At 53.1% G+C, this 24,634-nt stretch overlaps 1 protein-coding gene across 2 annotated transcripts in view; it reads right to left on the bottom strand.

The window, feature by feature from the left end:
• The window catches only part of ASTN2 (astrotactin 2), a 370,596-nt gene that overhangs the window by 233,228 nt on the left and 112,734 nt on the right, over positions 1-24,634 (bottom strand). For both annotated transcript variants that reach the window (XM_086625404.1, XM_086625403.1), the window contains 2 exons: positions 16,869-16,976; positions 3,181-3,327 (listed from right to left, as the gene is read on the bottom strand). In XM_086625404.1, coding sequence (XP_086481530.1) covers positions 3,181-3,327; positions 16,869-16,976 — 255 coding nt within the window. The remainder of the gene's footprint in view (positions 1-3,180; positions 3,328-16,868; positions 16,977-24,634) is intronic.

The following is a 24,634-nucleotide window of genomic DNA, read 5'->3' on the forward strand; positions in this document are numbered from 1 at the left end:
GGGGGGGGGAACTCCATCAAATGAACAAAAGGAAGAAAATGAATGGAGAGAGAGAAATCAGGGCAACGGAGACAGGCTGGTTATTAATACCGCTGCTGGAATACATTCTCCCAGCCTTTGCTGCCAGTTGGCTTCTGGTCCCAGTCCTTCCCTCCCCATTCCCATCCTGCCACTCCAGCAGGCTCGGGAGCTTCTTCTCTACTGCCGTTGCTTGCTGCAGCGGGGAAAGCTGCTTTCCTCTGAGGTTGGAGACATTTGGTGGGGCTTTTTCTCCCCTCCTTCTTTTCCCAACTTGGCTTTGGCTCCTGGCGCGCTGGAGCTGGCTGGCGTCTATTTAAAGTTTCCTTCAAAGATGAGTTTTCATCTGCTAGGAGAGGGATTTCTTGCAGCCTCTGTCTTTGTTTTTCCTGCAGAGGTGCTGGTAGCTTCTCCACTTCATGATTTTCCTTGGCTACTGGCACCTATTTTAATACCACGTTTCAAAAAGGACCCTGAGGGCACTCTTCTCTCACGCAGGAACATCTCCCATGAATAAACTGTCCCTCCATCTTGCAGAGCCGTCATGCAAAACACAAAAGAGAACAGCTTCAGGAACCAAACTACTTAGAATCATGGAATGGTTTGGGTTGGAAGGGACCTTTAAAGGTCATCTAGTCCAATCCCCCACGCCACAGTGATCAGTGACGTCCTCAACCAGATCAGGTCGCTCAGAGCCCCGTCCGAACTGACCTTGAATGTCACCAGGGATGGGGCATCTACCACCTCTGTGAGCGCATGGAGACGTTTAGGAGACACGGTGCCCACTATCGGGTGCCACGCCAGGGGCAGGTGTAAGACTGAGCAAAGCTCCCAGCCTCAGCCAGGCCAAAGACATCAGCTCTACTGTGGCTTTGCTCACGTGGGGATGCCCACGCCAACCCACCCAGGCCAAAACCAGGTTTAAACCCACCCAGAAGCTCAGCAGGGAGGAGCAAGTCCTCCGTTCTCCATCAGCATACGGCTCTGGGTGGCAAGGCTCCGCAAACAGCCAGCCTTGCTTGGTGTTTCCTGGGTATCAATAAAATTTCCCAACTCGGCTCAGTTCTGTGATGTCTTTAAATGTTTTATATTTTGCTGCCAGTTGGGTGCCGCCTGGGGATTTGTTGTTATTCAAAAAGAAGGGACAACTTTAAGAGCTTTTCTCGTCCCAGGCAAGGGACTCCGCCATCGCATTAAATGATGAGATTTCAGTAAAAGTGATCGCCACTGCAAAATGTCTTGGCTGCTTCTGTGTGAAGAATTTGACTGTTTCTCATAAAAAATATTAAAAAAGTTTTTGCAGTTTGTAATTATATTTTACAGTTTCATTACAAAGCTCATTTTAATTCTTCTCCAAACTGTTTTTACCAGTCCTTTTGCCGCTTTCTCTTTAGAAAAGTCATTAAGTCGGGACTGGAGATCATCCCATTTCCCCCAGTTTCAAGGATATTAATCTGTTTTATTGGTATTTCATTGTCATTTGCATTCGAGTGTTCTCCGTATTTGCATAATTTGCGTTGCCACCCCCTTCCCGGTGACAAGCACAGGCTCAGCTTTTCACTTTCATTCCACAGAGTCATGTTGCATTTTGGTTTATTTTCTTTTTTGAAGACACACTGTCTTCCCTGGGCCTGAACTGCAGGCCAGGAGCAGGATGTCAAGGTCCTATGTCCATGACCACCTTCCTGGCCAACCTTCAGCAAGTACCAAACCAGCTGTGAACTCCCAGTCCAAGCGATGAACTGGACAGTGCCCATCTCAAAGGGACAATGGATTAACACTGGAGCAACCTCATTTCCCAAGCGCAAAAAGAGTTTCTGTTTTCCAGCTACTTGGAATAACGATCTGTGAAGACTTCAGAACATTTATGTGCATCCTGGACAATCCTTAAAGCCTTTTGGAAACAGGTCAAGGCGCAGATAAGTCCCTTGTTTCAAGTTATGTATTTTCATGTCTCCACTGATGTCCAGTTCCTCCAACCTGAGACCACAAAGTAGACGCTCTCCTCCTCTTTCCTTTAAGGACCAAGCTTTGACCATTGGGATGTTCCATGTACCTGGAGATTAGGTTGCAATCTCCAGATTCAGCAGCTAAGAAGCATCCTTAGGGACCAGCGCAGAGGCAGCCTCGCATGCCAGCAACCTGCTGCACCCAACACCCATCCCATAAGCATAATGAGGTGCAGATGCAGAAGCGGGATTAAGGAGGCAGCGAGGGCCAGTGGTGGAGCTGGGGAGAGCATGTGCTCCGTCAGTGTTGCAGTGCAGGTAACATCCTATGAACGCGTATCAAGGCCAAGAAGAAACCACTCTGAATCCCACTTCAAACATGCTGGTGAGTCCCTCCCTGCCGCGGGGTGATGGTTGAAGCCCCTCTCCATCACTCCCTGTTGCTGCCATGCTGCTGCACCTCTTAAACCATCTACCTCTCCCCAAAATATTAATCACCCTCAAGAGCTGCTCTCCATCCTGGCCCCTAAAGTGGAGGCTCTACAGGAGTTGGCCGCACCGGGACACCCCATCAACACACCGGCTCTGTGCAGCACATTTCTGGCAGAGAAAAAGTGCCCCCCCCGCACGCCCCAAGCAGCGAGACGAGCATAGGAGCTGAGGAATTGGAACCGACTGAATAATGGATCCCGTCTGCTGGAAGAAAATGAAATTTGCCCTCGTGTTACCGAAAACTTGCACTCGATGCTCACTGCACATTATAAAGAAAAGGTCAGTGAAACACAACAAACACAAGGAGCCCAGTTGGAGAAAGCAACAAATAGTGACAGCAGCCCGCGTCTAATTTTTCAAAGCATCTCTGCTTTTGCTCAAATCCTAGCAATTTCCCTCAGCACCGCTGCAAGGGGCTGGGACAAGCAGCTTTGCTGCTGCAGGACAGGAGGACGTCTGTCTGTGCAGGCTCCCAGGGCTCGTCAGGGAGTTCGGGAGAAACTCAGGAATGTCCAGACACCATTAGTAGTAGTAGTAATAATAATAATAGGTGCAATTAAGACTATTTCAGCCTCAGGCTCGCAGCAAGACGCACTTTGCTCCTCTGGGAAGGGGGATCCCTGCAGCCGAGTGCAGCCAGGGCAATTCCCAAAGACAAAGACTTGCATGTCCCAAACACACCCAATGAGGCAGAGAGTTCTGACTCCCCGGAGGGTCTTACCGTCCGCGATGAAGTGCTCGGGTACATGAAGTGTCACCTTGACGGTCAGCGGGCAGGAGAGCTGGGAGCCGCACACCACGGCCAGGATGCAGGAGCTGACGGCGATCAAGGTCAGCGCTGTCTTGTTGACGGGGCTCTTCATTGAACCTGGAAGGCAGAAAGAGGGGTAGGTGGCCAAAAGGCAAAGCTGCCTCCCCCCTTCCCTACGTGGATGCAGGAGAGTCCCAAAACCCCAGGGACGGGCAGGTATTGAAAACAAAGACAGTTCAGTAGCACTGGAAGAGCTCTCGAGGTCTGCAAACTCCATCATTCCCATCACACCTCGTTTGGCTGGGTTTTTAACGTTCGTGTTGTTTCACTCACTAAGTTACATCCGTCTTGGGGACTATATTTTCCTAGAGGAGGGAGAAAACCTGCTCAGAGCCCTGTACAGACCCTCTCCCTGGGAACTCCCCATTCCTGGAGCTGTTCACCACCCCTGCCACGCTCCCTCGGCAAAGCCACCATGACTCCTCAGCCTTGGTAAATAAACCAAGGCTAATCTTGCCAAGTCACAAAAAAATAAGCAAGCCAAATCTGAGGGCTGCCTGGGCCATGAAATCGTTTGCTTTCCTTTAACACCAGGAGAAATCTACACCTCTAGATGTTATATAGCACCAATGAGTATTAATTATTTACCCAAATATACATAAATATTCAGTCATCACAGGGCGACTACACCAAACAACAGAGTCAGTTGCTTTTGACAGGCAGAAGATATTACAAAACAAGTTTTATTTTGTCAGGCGCAGAAGCTCACAGTGTCTCCTGCTAAGCAGCTCCACATTTTCCGACACACGAACGCCAGCCACCGAAGCAGGCACGCATCCTGCCCGGCCCCCACACAGCATGTGGGTCACTCCCAAACCACCATCCCTAGACTCGAGGGCCACATGCCTGGCACAAGGGCTAAGGGATGCCAGCACTGAGAAATAATCCTGCGAGGCTGCGGGGATCCCATCGCTCCATGGCTCCGCTCACCTGCATGCTCCACCAGGCTTCACTGGTGGCTTCTGGTTTATTTGGATTTGTTCTGAAGCATCAGGTGAAAGCCAACAAGCCAATGACGAGCACAAGCATCCGCAGGCCTAGGGAGGCCGGCACCAGGTACAACACCGGGAAACCCTCATGGAGCGCTGCGGCATGAAGGTGACCGAATCATTGCCAACTATAGTGAAGCGAGACAGAGCAACCCCCAGACTCCGCAGGGAAGGAGGTAAAGCTGGACAATACAGAGTCATCGGGAGAGACTTGGTTGCCCCAAGAGACTCGGATGCTCTTGTTGGGTGCACACCAGGAGCACACGTGTCCAGATGAGACACCCTCCACTGATGGAGGTGACCGGAAGAAACTGTCCCCTGGCCACCGCTATCGCACGAACAGCTCCCCAGTGCCCAAGAATGGAGCAGCCCTGAAGCCTGCATCCATGGGGCACTGCTGGTCCCCTCCCCACCCATGGGGCACCGCTGGCCCCCTCCTCACCCAGCCCCACTGGAGCTGGGGGCTGCCCCACCACTGCTCTGACTGCACCGCATCCCCCACGGCCACCTGGTCTGACACCTCGCACCAGCGCTCTGCTTTGCTCAAAGCTGACGACAGACACCCCACGGAGCGGCCAGTTCCCTCCTCCGGTGTTTCGGATGCTGATTAAAACTCACTTGGGGAGCTGGCAAAGTCGAACGACTGGCCCAGCCCAGTAGCCCACCCCAGCCGCCACACAGGCTGGCATGGTGCAACTGGTGGGACCTGACGGTGCCCCTGCTCAGGATCCAGGAAAGGACACCTTCTTGGTTTGAAAGTCAACCCAGCCTCTCCCTCCTCACTCCCCAGCCCTCACAATCTTATCAGCGAGGCGAGATTTAAAAAGCACCAGTTTGAAAATTGAAGGGGAAACACATCCAGGGAGTTGGCACTCGCACACCCTGTGATCTGACCGACGCCACTGGTAGAGATGCTGGTGCCAGGGCAGGGACCTCGTGCTCGGGCTGAGCCCACAGCACCACCTGCGTTTTCCAGGCAGGGCAGCATGTCCCACCAAAGCATCACCTGCGGCAGGATGGAGCCTCCACAGTGGACGCTCCAAAAAGCATTTGCAGGACAAGAGAAGCAGCTGATTTGCTGGAAAATACCCCCACCACTGCGACCATCAGGAGGCTGCAAACTGATTGCTTATGAAGCACCTTTCACTTTTCTTATGCACGCATCATCCAGACAGCCTTCCCATCCCTATTTCACAGCTTTATCACCGATCCCCTGCACCCTTCGCCTCGTGATCTCGTTTTTTTTCTTCCCCATCTGTATTCATATCATCAGCGTAAGTTAGCACCTCCTTGGGAGGGAAACTCATCCTCTCGCCGGGCACACTGTGCCTGCCACAAACCCTGTGCTTGCTTGGAGTTACGATGAATGCAAAAGAAAAAAGAGAAGAAAAAAAAAAGAGAACAGAAGGAGAAAAGCCTCCATCAGGGTAACTGGACACAGCCAAGTATACAATAGACCAGAGAACACTGGATTTTACCATTATAAATCACCTTTCAAGCCAGGGTCTTAAAGTGCTTTGCAAACATTAAATCACAAATCCCTCCTGAGTTAGAGGAGTATTATCCTCTTCTCACAAAGAGCCTCAATCACGGGTATGACGGCAGCTCTCACCAGCCTGCAGCCGGAGTGGAGCTGCAGGAATTTGGATCTGGGAGTTCCCATCTCCATCAGTCCACGTAGCTGCTTCCTTCCCCATGACTAAGAGGAGGGAGGCACAGGAGCTTGAAACAGCAAAAAGCCCATTACAGCTCGATGAGTTTGAGCTTGGGTGCCCAAGGAAAGGGACAATGTGCTACGAGTCTCCTGTAACCACCTTTCCCACTCACCTGCCTCATGCTCCCCACTTGTTTCCATCACGGCACTAATTACTGACCTCTAGAACTGCCTGACATTGGTTCTGACCAACTGAACAAAAACCACAGGTCTTCTGCTTCGGCAGGAATTGGATTTCCAGCTCAGCTCTTTATTGCTCACAGCCAGTTTGCTGCCAGGTTTGAAAGGAGGCTGCTGGAAAAGCAGATTCTTCCCTCGTTCTTTGAAGAGAGGGATATGGCTCCTGTTTTCCATCCCATCGCCTGCTCTTCAGACCACTGATGCTCCAGCAGAAGCACTCCTGTGCTGTGTTTAAACACTCATCAGGAAGTAAACAATTTCATGTCTGGCCTCTAGAACCACAAGCAAATGTATTCTTAGCAAGCCACTGCTAAGCAAACCAACCTCAACGGCCTCACCGAGGCTTCATGCTCATGTTCAAGAAGTGAGACAAAATGATCCATTCCTTCCTCAGCCCGCAGAGGGGATCCAAACCCAGCTCAGTAACTCAGGAAGCACCACATAAACCACAGCGTTGCAGGTGGGAGCTCTACTTGGTTGAAACCTGCTCTTTCCTGCTCTCACTGTCATCTCTAGGCTTCCAGGAGTGTTTAAAGTACAGATTCACAAACCCAGGTCCACCAAACAAGCTGGTATCAACCTCCTTGACCAAGAGAGGGAGTTTGTGGGGAAAATGCAAGACCTTCATGGATGGCTGATGGCACTCAGGAGCCCCGAGAGCCTCAGCACCAAACACAAGTCTTCCTTTGGGTCTTGTGGGGTCCAAAAAGCCCAAGAGAAAGATGGTGACCAGGCATGGCTGAGACCAAACTCGCTCTCCAGATTCCTCCACCCTAATAAATCCTTTGCATATTGAGATGACCTCTCTAAACTTTTAATTAAACATGTTTCTGTTGTGTTTTTGATGGTTGCAAGCAAGTGGGCAGGTGCCCGGGTGCTCAACCAGGCTGTTCTGGGGGGAAAGCAATGGCCCATGGGGGTCTCAGGGGAGACAGACCCAGGGAGGCTGGACCCAAGGAGCAGGCAGAGCAGCAGGCAGGACACATGACGGGGATGAAGAATAAGAAGAAATTACTTCTTCCCCAGTGACAAGAAATAACCTCTTCGCACAGCCCATGAGAGCAAAGGAGAGAGAAGTAGAAAGGAAAGGCAAACCGCTGCTTCGGGGCGGAATCGTACCTGAGATGCCTCCTGCTAGTGATCCAATTAACGGCACCTTAGTTAGACTGGAAGACAAGAGGAGCAGCCAGGGCTGTGGTCAGTGGGGCTCCTGCCACCACCACTTTTCCCATCCAGGATTTTTTTCCCCTTTAAACACCGGTGCCAATCAGCCCGGCCCCAGCCTCCCACAGAAGACGTGGGTCCCTCTGCAGACAGCTCCCAAACAGCTCCCCAAGCACCACGTTCCCCTGAAGATTCTGCACCTGCTGCAAGATGAAAATAAATTCAAAGCCACCGGTGTAAACACTCTGCAAACAGCCCCTCCAAACGCACCGTGTCTCCTCTGAAATATCATTTCCTCAAACAGTTAATTACTCGCTGCTTTGTACACTTTTCCTTGCCCACCTAAAGGACAAGGGGGGAAAAAAAAGCCCAACAAAACTCCGAGCTCATTTCTTTTCAATATTGGCTGTGCTGCCTAAATTTAAGAAAAAAAAACACACAAAAAAAAAGGTATGTTCGAACACATATGGATTTATGAGCAACACAAATATCCCGCGCTCTTGGTAATATGATGTTTCTAAATCAGGCTCATAAATACATGCTTGGGAGATTAGTCTATAAAAAAATAAACTTTAATTACCCCATCTTTATCAGCACACAGCCCATGGTGTTAGCCATATGTGGGTGTTAAACGCCAAGTGCTTTGCAATCTTCACCGCCCCCCCAGAGATAATAGCATAATACAGAATGTTTTGCGGCTACTCGGATATTAAAATGTATTTCTACCACCGGAGGAAGGCAGGGCTGGGGAAACCAAGCGGGAGAACGGCGAGTGCCTGAACTGCTTAGCAACGCGTGGCACAGCCACCAGTGCCCAGCCGCTATGCCGTGCCGCGTGCAGAAGTGCCAAGTGCCATGGCGTGCCGAAGTGCCCAGTGCCGTGCCATGCCACATGCCGAAGTGCCCAGCACTGTACCGTGTGCCGAAGTGCCCGGCGCTGGGTGAGCTGCTGCCCTAGCACCCCCAGGAGCTGCGAGCCCACCACAGCCCATGTCGCACCCCCAGCATCCCCGCACCATGCCCAACGCATGCTGCTGCTGCTGCCGGAGTTGGGCACCTCTAATGAGCCTTCTTCGTGTTCTGGCAGAGGCTCGTTATTACAGTACAACAGCGTTTCCAGGACACTCACACACAGAAACACCTCGAGGTGTTTTACAAGCAGGAGATCATGTCGAATCAAATCAAACGCCAATTAAGATGAGCGGCAGTGCTGGCAGGCAGCTCTTGCCATGGAGCAGCCCTGCACCGGGGAGCAGCGCTGCCCGTCTCCCCTCCCCGTCCCACCCCTTCCACATCAGAATGGTCCCTCTTCCTCCAGCACATCAGATACATGAGATGGGATGGGATGGGATGGGACATCCTACTTCCAGCCAGACACAGCTCTCTCACACCATGGTCACCACCAAGCTTTCACGGACCACTCTGTCCCAGAGCCACTTCCCTTAGAAGGGGATGGATGTTGATGCAATGAACCCCCCAGGCAGCATCTGAGCAGCGGGGTGAGAGCTCGAGTAGGGGTTTCATTACACACCCTCTCTACAACGCCTGGCCTCAGCCTCTCCTCCACCACACACCTTCTCCATCACTGCCCTGGACAAACCCCAAGTGCAGGTGCCCACAGCATGTGGAGGTGGGGGTCGGGCTGCAGACCCCATGGCGAGGCCAAGGGGCCGGTGGTTGAGCTCCGGGGTGCATGGCAGCCCGCACCACTCACCCCAAGCAGCTCCAGCAGCCTGAACTGCGGCTCTTTACGTGCTCCTGGAGCTTTAATGCCTCAAGTACTGAATAAATGTATTTACGTCCTATTTATACAGTTGCTGCTGGTGCTCCCCCTTCGCTCTAAAACACCGTGCCTGCAGCTCGCAGGGAGATGCAGCTAGCAAATTTCAATCTTGAGGAGGAGGAGGAAGAGGGGAAGAGGAGGGAAAGGAAAAGACTCGAAGGCTGGGTGAGGAAGGGGCAGTGGAGGGCAGGGGGGAAACAGAGTGGACTGAGGCGGCACAGGTTGAGATGCTCGTCTTTGCTGACCCACCAGCCCCACCGCCACCAAGGTCACCACCACCAGCCCCGTCACCATGGGCAGGGTCACCACCACAGGCAGAGGTTCCCGCCCACCCGTCACTCTGGCATGGCAAAGCGGGCAGGATTTGTGCAAACCCAATTCGCTCTCCTGGCGCCGTTAGGTTTTTTTCGTTTCTCCGGGCATGGACAATTAAAATCAATGAAGTCAGCTTTGCTTTCATGTGCTGAATTGGTTGAGATAAAATCACATTAAAGAAACAGTTACATATTTAAAGGCAAAGATTGCCTGCATTGGAATTCTCTTGCACGCAAATCAATGGAAACACTTCTCCTGGAATTAAGGACAGATTTTCTTTTGTTTTGAACTCCAAATGAGTCCAAATTTCACCATATATAAACACAAAGGCAAATCTGACTGTAGGCTTCATTTTAAGGAGGAGGGAAAGCAATTTTCAATATAGCGTAAGGAAAACATTATTCCTACAGGAAAAGAGAAGAAAAAAAAGTAATCATTATCTCTGAAACAGCTCGTGTTGAGTCACAGCCCAGGGAGGATCACACTCGGCAAGCAAAGGGCTGGTCAGACAGCAGGATTGATTTTGGGAGACCGGGAGGGAGCGGGGATGGAGGCAGGTTGCCAGGGAGGGCTCAGGACCTAGCAGGAGATGCCCTAGCACCCAACAAGCTGTCCATCGCTGCTGGACCTCTGCCGTGCTGCCCATCCCGCTCTCCCGCAGGCAGAACTGGGCAGTTGCCAGGGATGTGGGAACTGGGCTGGGAACTCCAAAGCCAGCCATATAAAAAAAATAAAAAAACCCACAAACCATCCTTTCTCTCTCTCCATTATTTTTGGAACAGATGCAAAACAGCCCAGTAAGGTGGGACTAAAAATCTGTGCTCTGCAACAGCTCCCCGGGGGTTGGGGCACATCCCCTCCGTGCCTCAGTTTCCCCCACAGCCAAGCACTGCGCTGGGGTGAGCTTCACCAGCACAGCGTGACGTCCACCATCCTCTGCCTCCTCCCGCTCCTCCCCCTGCTCCAGCCAGGAGACGAATCCATCACGTCACGGACGCGCCGCGCATCAGTGCCGAAACGCGTCTTCATTTTCCCAGCCCGCGCTAACCCTCGCCCTCCTCCCGCCCGCATCCAGTGCCGGCTTTATGTTCTGCTTCCCGGGAAACAAGAGACTCGTTACCATGCGGAGGGCGACAGCTGAGCGATTAGTGAAATTTGTTACCCACATGCTCTGAACAAAATTAAATTAAAGTGCTGCTTTGCTGTCAAGATAAGGGCCAAGCCGGAGAGATAATTTTTCACTCTCAAACACTCAATTACTCGCTGAGGCTGTATCAGATACAACCCGAAAATAAATAAATAAACAGGAAGACCCACACTGCCTCCAGGAACAGATGTAACCGCTGTTATCTCTAGCGCAGTCCAGGGAAGTTAAAGAGCCTGCGGCTGCCGCAGCACCGCAACCGCTTTCATTGCAGACCCCTCTGCCCCCCAGCTCATGCTGCCTGCGGCAGCCCCTCTCCCCAAAAGCTTTGTACCCCTGGCATGGGCGGGAGCGTGTGCACCCCCGTACCTACAGCCACCAGGGATCTACGGGACCAAAGAAGCTGCTGGAGCGACCCCATCCCAGCATCCCTGCCCAGACGGAGTCAAACAAGGACGGAGAGGGGCTGCGGGTGGGTGGTACGTGCCGGTGCAGCGCCCGCTGGCTCTGCGAGCAGAACGAGCCATCGTGCAAAAGCACCACGTTTGTTCGCTCACTGGAAAAGCAGCATTGTTGGCAGAGCTTGTGAGAGCATGGAAAGGTTGGAATTTCGCGGCGCAGCGTCCCTCATCGCCCTGACACACAGCGGAGGCTGCGCCACGGGGGTGCAGCCCAGGGCTGGATGGACCCCAGCGCTCCATGACATAATGACAAGACTTGTATCACGAAGGTATCTCATCCCTGGGGATTTGGGGATGCATGTCCAGGTCGCATGGGACTCGGGTTGTCCCCTCTGGGGTGCTCTCCCCTGGCCTCACAGAGGGCAGCACAGATCCAGGTGCCCCAGACCAGCCAGGTGTGCACCAGGCACCCACACTGACCCGTCCATCTGTCCCTGCAGCGAGCGGCTCTGCGGCCCCTTCCCAGGGAAGCTGTGCCATGGCCGGTGTGCCACGGGCTGACCGCACACAAGGGGATGGGCAGCAGCCAAGCCGGCACAGGGCTGCCCAAGCACAGACAGACAGACAGCACACGGCACGGACAGACCCATCGCTCCCTCTGACTAGTGCCAGCAACCAAACCCATGTTTGCTTTACTGCCTTTCGTCTCCCATTTGATCCCCGACACCTTCTCCCCCAGTTCGAAGGCTGCCAGAGTGGCGAGCCGAACCCGGAGCAGACCCGGGGGGCGATTCCCCGAGGACCACAGCAGAGACGGGGCAACGCAGCCTTCACTCAGCCCCAGCAGGGCCGGGGAAACCGGCAGAGCTCGGAGAACGGTACCCAAATTTCATTCTGCATTTCGTTTAGTTCCCCATGAAATAATAAGTGTCTGCTGCCTCCGGAGACAGGAGAGGATCAAAGCGAAGCTTCCTCATATGTAACAGACTCCGAATACCTAATATTCCCTTATAAAAGGCCTTGTTTGAAACACCAAATACAGAAGCAGATCAAAGCTCAGCTTCTCGTTTCTCTAAGAGCCCTCAGAAGACTTCACCAGCCGGCACGGCACAGAGATGCGCGCACACACGCGCGCTGACACCAATCCAAGGCACATAATTGGACTCTGCTAATCTGTCTAAACCATCACTGCATGCTATGGAAACAGCCAGGTGTCTTGTTCATGGAGACCTCAGTCGAGGAGCATCCCAAAACCACGTCCTCCCTTCCCTGGGGTGGCGGGGAGCTCTCCTGGGATGGCAACAGGTTGCTGAGATAGGCAGGTACCACCCGCACAAAAGCTACACACGAAATCAGGGGGGGATATTCCCCGCTCCTCTTTTAACGGGCTGCAATAGAGGCGATGCCAGGGGGTGAAGCGATCCCAGGCTGGAGCACGGAGGAGCGGGCTCAGGGTGGTCTGGTTCAGGCTGAGGCAGATGCCAGAGCCTGCTGAAGAGCAGCAGCCAGCTGAGGACACTTGATGAGAGCTCCCAGCTGCATCACTGTGCCGGGCACCTCCAGTACACCTCGACCACCATGGAACCAACAGCATCACTTTGCGCTCACACCCAGCGCTCCGCTTTGTATCCAGATTTCCAGCATCTCTGTACCCGACCTCTCTGTCTGATGGGGAGAGTGAGATCAGCCCAAGACCCAGTCCCAAGGGCTCGCCAGCAGCCATGCAACTCCCAGCAGGTCCCAGGGGCTCACACGCAGGACCCCTGGCAGGTCCCAGGGGCTCAGACATGGGATCCCCAACAGGTCCCAGGGGCTCAGACATGAGATCCCCAACAGGTCCCAGGGGCTCAGACACGGGATCCCCGGCAGGTTCCAGGGGCTCAGACAACGGCCAGGCTGCAGGAGGGGCCAGAGGCTCCCTGGGTCTCCAAGACAAATGAGGTCAGGATGCTCAGCCCCTCGCAGGGTCTCCGTACAATGCCATCACTTTCCCTGCCTCAGTTTCCCCTAGCCCAGGAAGCTGCACAGCATCTGCCCTGCAGACCCGCCACAATGCTGATTTACTCTTTATTTATCTTAGAAACCTTCTCCTAGAAGGGGCTTTAAAAGAGCAAGGATGTTTCCGTGTCACAGAGCAGCTGCTCCGGGGCCAACAAAGCAGACAGAGGCGGGGGAGGCTCACTCCCCTTCCCCCCTCCCCCCCGGCAAGCCGGAGGGGCTCATTAGACTCCCCAAGTCCTTGCCAAAGAGGCCAGCACAGAGCAGAGGGGCCAGCCCACTGCTGCATGGAGCCTAGTACGGCCTTGGAGTTACGATGCTGCTTCTTTTCCCACCTCCCATCTTTCCCTCCCTTTGCTGCTGCGAGCAGCCCGGGGCTGCACAACCAGACCTGGAGCTGAATATATTTTGCTGGGCAGGAGACAATCGCTGCCCCGGAGCAAGAGGGATGGAGCGGGAGCGATGCACCGTGCAAGGTGAGGTTTGTGCATGGGGCTCTGCCTCCCTGTTTCAGGGATTTTTGCTTCTAGGATTTTCCTCTCGAACTCAGAGGGGACCTGGCTGAACACAGCCCACGCTGCTCAGGAGAAGAGAGGAATTGAGCAAGTATCAAAGCTTGATATGGCCCATGATGGGCAGCTGGGGATGCGTATTAGCATCTCCACAAGGCTGGCAGGTTCTCTCTCGTGGAGATGTCAGTGCTGGTGAAAGGTGAGAGCCCTCCACGTACCGCAGTCAGCAGGCGAGGAGGGTCCCACGGTTCTTAGTTCTCCCAGGGGAATGAGGAAGAGGAGAGTCAGCCCCTCAGCAAGCAGAGCCCTGGCGTGAACAAACCTTGCAAGAAAATCTCACTTCTGGAGAATCTCATGGAGTCAGTAACGAGGGTCAGCAGGAAGGAGCAAACCAGTCATCCCCAGCCCCAGCGGAGGGTCCCTCCAGCCTCTGAGCGCAGAGCTCTGCAGGCTTGACAGCCTCTCTCAGGACTTGTCTCACTTGGAAACACAGGACATGAAGTCCAAATCCCAGCTCCCTTGGGACTGCACCCAGCTCTACCATCCAGAACAAGGTCACGCTGACCCATCAGCAAGAAGCAGGGGATGGCGTGGGCACAGACACGGGGCCGTGGTGATGAAAAGGGATGCCTTGCTGAAGACGGATACAAACAGAGCACTCCTTGGCATGAGCCAGCTCCTCAGGGACACTGGCAACCAGCATCGCCTCTCCCAGCTCAAACCCCAGAGACGGGGCTGAGCCCACCAGCAGACAAGGACCAAGCCTCCATAGGAAAGTCTATTCTGCATTATTTCTTATGCTCTCCTCACCTCTAACTTCTCTGGAGACTTTCTGAAGACAGGGGAACATAAGTACAAGGGGATCCCACAAACCTAGAAGCTGGGACAATGCATGTTGTGGCATACTGGGACCACAGAAGGTGATGGCTTGGCCATCCCTGCCTCTGCGCCCAGATTGATCAGATTTACTTCTCTGTGTATTCCAGCATTGAAAACCAGATATCAACATCTCTGCTGCTCCTGAGCTACCAGAATGAGTTCTCTCTTGCTCAGTATTTATCCATTGAAACATCTCTCTAATTTACCTTGCCAAGGCACTGGGAAACCTGCAGTCTTTCTTCTGCAGGAGACAGACAAAGCCCACGGCCACTTAACCAGCTGAATTCAACAAAGCTCAAAGTAAAACCGAACCTATGTGCTACTTAAGTGGAAACATCACATTGCGTTGGCTGGGATCAATGACTCGACACTATCAGTAATTAGGCTCAATCCCGTAAAACCTAATCCAAGGAGAAAAACCCTGAGGAATCTCTCTCCTTGGACCTGGTAACTATCTCACAGCACCTGCAATGACACGCAACCGTGGCGAAATCGATACGGGAACATCATTGTAAGAATTAACTGTATCTGACGACACATCCTTCTCTATTAGAGTTATGATCTCGTCCAATTATGGATCTTTCCTGAACTTGTAATTATGAGTTTGGTTCTGTGACTTCCCACTAAGCTATTGCTTTCCTTCCACGAGGGAGAGAAGAGTCGATGAAAAGATAATGGAAAACTCCTTTCAAGGACACAGCGATGGCAAAATTTAGCTAGACGGGGGGGGAAATACAATGGGGACTTTCTGCAAGACAATTCCCTCGGTTAGGCACTGCCGAACACGAACAAACCGGGTTCTCGCAGCATCGCTCAAACGCTGGCGCAGATCTAACAGCCGGCTCCACGCAACCGCGCCAGGCAGCTCTTCCTCCTGAATTCCCTTCAAAGCTGCCCAGGTGAACAACAGCTTATTCAGAGGAAAAGAAAGGAATTCTTCCCATTTATCTATTCCTTTATATTTACCCTACAAGGAAGCTTAAACAAACAACCCAAAGCCAACGTATACGTCAATAAGAATCTCTTTGTACCCGGCATCAAGCACGAGCGTGTTTCAAGAGCCTGGCAGAGCACTTGACCTCCCAGGGAATGGCGTCAAGGCAGTGGGAGCGCAAAGATTTATCTGCTTGCCATTAAAACACGGTTTTCTCCACCTTGCTCGTGCACCGTCTCCCCCTCCCCTTGTGGTAGCTGAAAAAAAAAAAACAACTTCCGCGACTTTTCCAAAGTACCCAAGGACTTTGACACCCAGCTCAGTGTTTCACAATAACTCATGGAAAAAAACTACTTTAGCATGTGGGAATTTTTCCTCCTGCATCAGTGACTTTTTGGGACCCTTTCTTTTGTCTCTGTTTGCAATGCAACCAATTTCTTCCTTCTCTCACGCATCATTTTCCCCTTAACGCAGCTACGTTCGTACTGCAGGCAACTTGAACTCCTGCTTTCCATCAAAAGCTCATTTTAAACTCGGTGAGAATTTCTCGTGGTTCTGAAACACACGGAAATTAAAAAAAAGAGACAAAAATGGAACGCCCTGCCTTTCGGCAGGAACAAACGCGATACACCCCTGTGCACGCGTGTGCTTTTTCCCATGCGTGACCATCAAGCTGATCAGAGGTGCCGAGGTAATTTCACGTTCAAATAACCACGTTGTGAGCATTTATCAGAATGCCTAATCACTGAAACAACTGGGGCCGCGCGTGCCGCGGTGGGCACCGGCGTGTATCCGGCATGCTGCACTCCGCCGCTGCCCGGCTTAATGCAGGAACAAACGGAGGGAGCAGCCCCACTGTGCAATTTTCAAATTGCTTCCCGATGTAGTTATTTCCCAACAGTGATTTTTCAAATGCAGCCACAAGGCTCACCCTGTCCCCCGCCAAAGAGCTTAGTCCGAGGGTCCCGAACAAAAACGATCCAGCATGATGTGACCGGAGGAAACGTGGATGCTGATTTGAAACTGCGTCTGATGTTTCAGTTTCTCAGCTCCTCTAAGTCACAAAAATGCCTGAAGGGACTCTGGTCTACAAATCCCTGCCCCAATCCTCATTTTGAATTTTTTCCTTTTAATTGCCTTTGTGCCGAGAGGAAGACCAGGAAATTTCCGTCCAACAGACGCTTTGCATGGGAAATAAAGGGCAGAAAACAGAAGTTTGGAGCAAGGAATTGCCAAGGTGACCATCCCCAACAGCTGCACGTGATGGTGACAGACACAGTCACCACGCACTAGTGTGGCTTTAGGGAAGTGTCAGAGCATGGGTAATGGAACTGGTACTAGAAACCATCAAAGAAACCCAGAACCTCAGCAACATCACTGGGAAATGCTATTTATAGCTCCCGCATGGCGCTGCATCACACAACCGGCACATCTTGGGATATCCTTACCACTACAGACTGGTATCGTGATCCTTACCTAGACTCCTGCAGTATCAGACAGCATCACCCATTGAAACAGTCAAGATGCTCAACCATTTTTTCCTCTTACACCCGCGTGCATCACCACTGCCTGGGTCATTTCGTACCTTTGCTTCGTCTCCGGCTCCGATATTGCTCAGTGTAGAAGGTTAGCTGTGTTTCATCATCCGCCTCTGAGCCAGAGTTTCCTTTGGCACGTCCAAACCCGATCCCACCTGCAAGCAATAGAGAGGAAAAAATCAGCTGGGACGCGTGGCAGCAGGAGGGAGCTGGGAGAAACTTGGCAGAGCTACCGGATTTGGCTGGCATCTACCGCTCCCAGCCCAGGTGCTCTGCTCAGGGTCACTAGAAGCAACCAGGGACTTTTTTGCCACCTGTGATTTCATTGATTCCTTATTGCCCTCACCAAGAATCAAGACCAATTGTGAAGCGAATGTAAAAAGATTCTCTCTACCCCCAGGAACGTATTTTGCAAATTTATTGCAATGTATTTACAAAGAAAACCTCTGAACGTAGAAGTTGCCCTCCTCGAGGACACCTACATGGTGAAGAACAGTGAAATTTAGGTGTTTGCTTCAAAGAAAACCCAGCAGCATGGGGCGGGGGATACAGCACTCGGGGGCACTCAGGACCCCGCTGCACGGCGAGGGTCCAGCTTCCGTTACTCAGCACCCACTTTGGCTCACCTGCTCCACCAGCTCGCCGTGACGGCCAGCAGCACGTGTCCCGGCAGCGGCTGGTACCGACAACCGTGGCCAGGAGCCGGGCCAGCCCACGGGTCACCCCCAGCATCTCCCTCCTGGGGCTGGAGACGGCGCAGGGTACTGGAGGAGCCCGGGTCGCTCGGCTGCCAGACCCACTTGGGAGTGATGGACACTTAAAAAGTGACACAGGCTCTAACTGGCAGAAGTCCTTCAATCTTTGCAGAGTTTAAAGCAAAGAGGCCTCTGGGGGTTGACAGTGGCCCTTTAAACTGCCATTAAAATATTTTACTGTTTTTAAAAAATCCTTTATTCTAGGCAGAAGCACAATTTCCTCATTTCTTGGCAAGAGAACAGAAAACGAGCGGTGCCTTCTGCCCTCCGAAATCCTTAATCACTGTGATGAGAGGTAGCTGGCAGGAGCCAGAGGGACGCCAGGAGCTTGGCACGTGGCTCCTGCCCCGTCTGTGGCCACGCAGTGCCCACAGCGGAGTCTTAACAAGGGGGTAGGAAGAGGCTCCGCCAGCTCCTTTCCTCCTGAAAGCAGCAGGAGGGGTCAGCGCTCGCAGACAACAGCGCTTAGTGCTTGGACATGGGATCTGGGGGTTACAGACTTGCACCCCAAACCACAACCCACCATCAGCCCCTCCTCAGACCCCCGTATCACAGCGAACATCTGATGTCATGATACACCCGCACCCAGGGACTGGGGTTTTGAAGGCCACAGCAGAGTGGTAAAACCAATAAGGCTTATTCGCATCAGCAAGGAAAATCTTAATTAACCTGGGCTTCTACTCAGGCCCTTGGGTGACCAGCCAGGGCTGCAGCTCTGCTGCACATCCCCTTCTGAGGGGTCGGCAACGAGCCGGCAATGTGTGCTGGCAGCCCACAAAGCCAACCCTGTCCTGGGCTGGGCCCAAAGCAGCATGGCCAGCAGGTCCAGGGAGGGGATTCAAGAAGAGAAGGCTCCGGGGAGACCTTCTAGCAGCCTTCCAGTACCCTAAAGGAGCTACAAGGAAGCTGGAGAGGGGTTTTGGACAAGGGTGTGTAGTGACAGGACAAGGGGCAATGGCTTTAAACTGAAAGACGGGAGATTTAGATGAGATAGACGGAAGAAATTTTTTACAATCAGGATGGTGAAGCACTGGAACAGATTGCCCAGAGAAGTCGTGGCTGCCCCATCCCTGGAAGCATTCAAGGCCAGGTTGGATGAGGCTTTGAGCAACCTGGTGTAGTGGAAGATGGCTGGGGGTTGAAACTAGATGATCTTGAAGGTCCCTTCCAACCCAAACCATTCTATGGTTCTATGATTCTCCACTGAGTACGGGCTGCCCTGTGCTCTTACGGTGCTGGCGGTGCCCAGGGCTGGGAGACAGACACCAGCCACAGGAGGGTTTTTCCCCTCCAGGAGCCCAGCAGAGCAACCTCCTCTGCCCAGGTGAGGGACCTGGACACTGCCTGCACTGGCATGTCCCTCTGCCACCTTCCCATCTTCCAGATCTGGTCCTTTTTGCACAGGCAGATGGCCGGGGACGGACAGAAGCAGCGACCTCAGAGATCCCCGGTGCTCGCTTCGCTCTCACACCCCACCGAGGGGAGCAGGCAGCCGGTGCAGGCAGCGGGCAGCAGCCGCTCCACCAGCCACCGTCCCAGCCTCCTCCGGCCGCTCCGTGTTTGTTTGCCGGCTGTGTCTCCGTGATGGATGGCGCTGACATGTTAAATTACTCAGGCTGGATGTCTTCAGAGAGCTGGTGACAGCGATATTGCATTTTCTGATTACCCAGCACTGCGCAGGATGTATAAATACAGGAGTCGGGAGACCTGGCGCAGGTCCCCAGCCCACAGCGGAAACGTCTCCTCTGACCCAACACGAAGTGGCAGAGGTCAGCCTGGAAACACGAGCCCGTGGCACAGGAACGGCTGAGAGGGATGCACTTCCATTTCTTTATTTTCTCAGGAATGCTCGAAGGTAGCTCAGCTGTGGTTCTGGGCATCCCGGAGCCCAGTTGAGGCAACCTGTAGGATGCAGGAGCGCTGATCCTCAACTGATCCTGCCGTGAACTTGATTTCATGTTTAATCAGTCCCAAAATCTTGCCGAAACAATCCTATGAGATGTTCGTGCTTGGGGCAATATGCACACACCGGCTCCGCCAGCCAGTCTCAGTGGCAAGGTGCTCATTGGGGCATGGGGCTGAGGATGCTGGTGGCAGAGCCAAGGATGCTGACAATGGAGCCAAGGATGCTGACGATGGGGCTGAGGACACTCACATGCAGCTGCTGATAAGGATGACAAGGGAGAGCACCCAATAAAAGCCCACCAGCCCTGCTCAGTCACCACTCCTTTTCTCTTTAAAAAGCAGGAGAAAAAAATGCCAAGGAACAGAAAAAATGATCCTCATCACTGCAGCCGATGGCAAAGCGGAGCAAGACACTTAAAAGAGAGAGGAGAGAGGAAGCAGCAACTTCACAGGTCTAGGTACCCGTAATGCACCGGCAACTCTGCAGCAGCTCCCTTGAGGAGCTACACCCCCTTTACACCTAGTTTACTCCTGCTACTTAGATTTGAGAATAAAACCAAAGCTCCCCCTCCTCGCGATGGGGCAGGAGGTGGAGGGGAGGCCCGCGGGAGAGGAGGGGGGAGCCCAAGGAAGATGCTCTGGCTTCTAATCCTGTTTGCAGATTTACAAGCTCGTTAATCCGTTCAAATAGATCACAGCTCAGCCACGCGCTGGGGCAGGGCGCTCGTTTGGAGCCCGGCATTAATTTAGCGGGGAGCAGGGGGGAGCAAGGCAGGGTGCCAAGGCAAACACCTCTCATTGCGGTGTAATTAAAGACAGTAGAGTTAATGCTAAACTGAGACTAAGGAAATAAAATTTGGGAATTAGAGGCTCTGTTATCCCCAAAGACTTTTTCGTTAGTCAAAGCCATGTGTGTTTTTTAAAGGCGTGTTTCTGTCACTAAAATAAAAAAAAGCGCAAACCTGGTATTTTAAATGCCTTCCCCAAAGCCAGGAGGTTACAGAGTGTCTCAGGGGAGCAAAATGGATGTGAAACAAATCAGAAATAAGACAGAATAAAGTAATAGGAACTCTTTAGATAACTCCTGTTTGAGGTCGGGTTGACCTCAGATACTTAATCCCTCCAAGCTGGGTGTTAGAATAGAAGTGGGTGCTCGTATTTGTCCCCAACAGTGTCACCCTGGGTGACACTCATGTCTGTGCATCCCCCTGCCCCATTGCCAACGCAAAAGGATTTTCTGCATCCCTCCCCTCCCAAAAAAGGGCCAAACCCTGTACATACCCCAGCACTCAAGACCCAAGACCTCCCTGCTTGGCTGTGATCGGTTCACTCCACCTCCACCCTCGCTCGCCCCATGCAACACCGTCTCCCGGGTGCTCAACAAGCCCCTCTGCTCCCAGGCTTCCCAGTAAAAACCAGCTGACGACTCCCCCTTCGCCACCTCCCTGGAACCACTGCGAGGCTCGTGCACTGAGGGCTGACAGGGCGATGTGGAGCCATGCAATTAGCTGAGTGGAAATTTTCAGTTTAATTAATTTGCTCCCAAAAAGCCCACCAGTGCACCAGCCAACAGGAGAAAAAAAAAAAACAAACGCCACCAAACACAAACAAAAAAAACGTAGCCAGAGAAAGGTAAATTAGATACAGGTTTAGGGAGGGGGGAAAAAACATGCAAATGTTTTCTTTTGAAATTTATCAACACAAAAAAAAAAAGCATAAAGAAAAAAAATCCTTAAAAAACGAGGCGCTTTGCTCAGGTCTGTCACTGCAGCAGGGATGCACACACACCACCTTCAACTGATGGAAATTCTTCCTCATCATCCATCGCCTCTTTTCTTTCTGCCTATGCCCAAAAAACCACACCAGGGCTGGTGGTGCCAAAGCCAGGTGCCAGCCCCACCACTTCCACCGTGGAAATCTAGGATCAGCTCACAGAGTGCAGCCTCCACACAGCTGCGAAGGGTTTTATTTTCACCAAGGACCAACTCTCAGAGCTGGACATGATGCTCTGACCCAGATGAGGTGAAAGCTCCCGGGTGAACCCCCAAAAAACCCCGCCAGGAGAACGCGATGGCACGGTGGGACAGAGCAGTGTCTCTGCTCTCTGGGCAACTTGGGGTACCCCAGGGCACAGCCAGGACCTCTAAACCACCAGAAGCCGCTGCCCTGCTCAACTATGCATCCCAATTCAGCCAGAGGGATCTATTAATCACTTATTTATCCTCAAAGCCAGAGTGCTTTTAAAGGGCTGCCCCAGGAGAGGGCACCAGACCCCCTCTCTGTGCAAACCGGCCTCCCCCAAGGCCACCTCCCAGCCCTGCACCCTGACACCCCAGCCTCTCACCCCGACACCTCAGTCCCGCACCCCGACACCCCAGCCCCACACCCCGACATCCCAGCCAGCCCTCAGGGCGGGGGTGCAGGGTGGTCCATCAGCCAACCCCACAGCCTCGAGCTCGGCTCCGCTGCCTCTCCCAGGGCATCGCTTCCTGGTTTAAGTCGCACTCTGACACAGACAGGTTGGGATGCTCCGGATACCAGCCTGGGCTGAGTTTTGGGAAGCAGTAAACCCAGCCCCTCTGGGATGCAGCATACTTCCCTCCAGTGCCGCCAGTCCTCGGTGGAGATATCCACCTTCCAGCCCAGCCCTCCTGCCCCTCGGCTCTCACCATCCTCCCTTGCCCTCTATTATTTATAAACTCTAAACACACTTCACTTGTTAAAAGTGTTTGGGGAGAAAGTTCATATGAAAAAGGCATGACACAAGACAAAGTTCTCCGGTGCTGTAAATGGAGAGGGTGGTGTGATTCCATCCATCCTCTTGGCAAAATCCGACCTTTGCCAGAGCCCTTAGAAACTCTCAGCGCAGAATCAGGTTTAATGACCAGCAATAGGCAGCAGCTTAAAGGCATTTGGTGCAGGAATCAAGCAAGGTGAAGCTGACCCCAGATTTATTTGTGTTGGGTTGGTTGTTTTCTGGTTTGGTTTCTCCCATCCTCGTGCAGGAGCAGCACTCGGAGCCCTTCCAGAGCCTTTGCGTAAAGGAGAAAATCCTTTCACTCAGCAGGGCTCCTGCAGGGAGAGCGCTCCAGCTGCAGGGCTCTGATGAGGTTAAGCATTAATTAAATCGAACCACGAGAAAATAATTACACACGTGCATCCGTCAGGCCGGCTTGTCACTACCCAGTAACAAAGTTGGATGCAAACTCCATCAGCGGAACTGTCACGCGGCCTTTAGAAGGAAATAAATGCATCCCAAATGGACAATTTCATTCAGGGGGAGGGGAAGAAAAAAAAAAACCAACCCCACGGATTGTAAAGGATTAATGAAGCGAAGGGTTTGTGTTTGCAATGGATGTAAAATGCAAACATCGTGAGCTGTGATATCATCGTTTAGCCTTACCGTTCGATAGCAGCCCCACCGCCCGCCTGCCCGAGAGATAACTGTAAAAACAAAACCTCCGACACGAGAGAGGAGCAGGGAAAGGTGGGGATACGGTCTCAGCAACAGCACCCGGCCACGGCTTTGGCCAGCGCCAAGAAATTTAAATTAAAAGAAACGGAGGATGGGATGGGGCTTTGGGGAGGGAGATGTGCACTGGAGACACTGGAACTGGCTTGATTTTTGGGGCTGTTGACTGATTTTTGATGATTGTTTTTCTAGGGTGGGCTGGTGAGGGCTCACATGAGCAGAAACACCCAAAGTCACCGTCCCCTCCCGAAGCCCCCGGGTTATGTCACGCCTCAGGCAACCGAGGGCAGCCCCAGCTCCGCATCATCTCCAGAGCACACACAGCCATCCATTGAGGAGCTGCTGGGAGGGACAGAGAGCCAGGGAAACCACGGGAGAGTGGGCACCGACATCGTGGGGACCCATCCTGCTCCAGGCGCAGACAAGGGAACTGCCACGGCAGCACTTCCCGGCTAATCCGGGCCCTTCCAGCCACCCTCTTCACCTCCACTGGAGCTGAGCCCCGCAGCACTGGGATGCAGCAGGACATCCCCACCCATCTCGCAGCACCTTTGGGTCCATTGTGACCAGCTGAGGACCAGAGCAGCTCGAGGTGCCGGTGCCCAGCTCATCCTCCTCACCTCCTCTCACCCACATCCTGCCCCCAAAGCCGCTCCCCAGCCCCACTACTCGAGCACCTGCCCGGTGCAGGTTTGCTGGACTGGACACCCCACCATACCTGAGATACAAACCCAGTATCCCGGGAGACAGACAGACAGCAAGACACAGTGTCAGGCATGGCAGGGAGATCTGTGGCCAGGCAGCTGGGCACGCAGGCTCCCGAGGGATCCCTTCCCTGCCGCTGGCACAGGGAATGACACAAGAGCCTCAAGGGAGACAATTTGTTTTGTCCAACATGGGTCTGGCTGAGTCTGCTGCTGGGGACCCGCTGGGCAGCCCTGCCTGAACCGCACGTGGCTGAGGACTGATGGTGCTGGTGGCTGTGGTGGGAAGGGAGGGATGGAGGGTGACCTTGCCGAGCACCACGAGCGGGTTGCCAAGCAGGGCACAGCAGCTGGAGGAAAAATTCAGCTCCCCATCCCAAGCAGAGATTCTGGGCACAAGTCAGGCTCCAACTTTTCTATGGAGGAAACACAAGCCTGGGCAGAAACAAAGGGCAATCAAGGGCTCTTCTGCCCTGGTATCCACTGACTATTCCCATGGCCTCTGATGGGTAGAGGGTCTGGGGGCAGCAGTGATGGGGCGAGGGCTAGGAAGAGGTCCCGGTGCCCTGGCGTGTGCTCTGGCACAGACAGAGGTTTGTGGGGAGGCTGGGGAGCACCAACCCGGGGAGGTGGGAGATGGCGGGTGTTTGTCCCCAGAGGTGAGGGACTGGCCAGGCTGGCTGGGAGCCACACTGCACTGCCATGCTGCCAGGGGCTCTGCCAGCAACCAGGCATCGTGTCTCCTCCTAAGACTAGCTGAAAGGATTAATTGATTCATTCCATTAGTGACCAAAAAAACTCTTGCCTTCAGGCAGTTTAAAAGTGAAATAAAACAACAATAAACAAAAAAAAAAATGAGGTTGGAGCAAGGAGTCAGGGAACCTTCAGCAGACAGTCACTGTGGACCCCAAAGCACCCACACACATGCACGCTAAAATCCAGATATACTATTTGAGTAACTACTAGAAAACAAACCA

Source organism: Tauraco erythrolophus, chromosome 22 (genome assembly GCF_009769465.1).
Source record: "Tauraco erythrolophus isolate bTauEry1 chromosome 22, bTauEry1.pri, whole genome shotgun sequence".
NCBI classification, from domain to species: Eukaryota; Metazoa; Chordata; class Aves; order Musophagiformes; family Musophagidae; genus Tauraco; species Tauraco erythrolophus.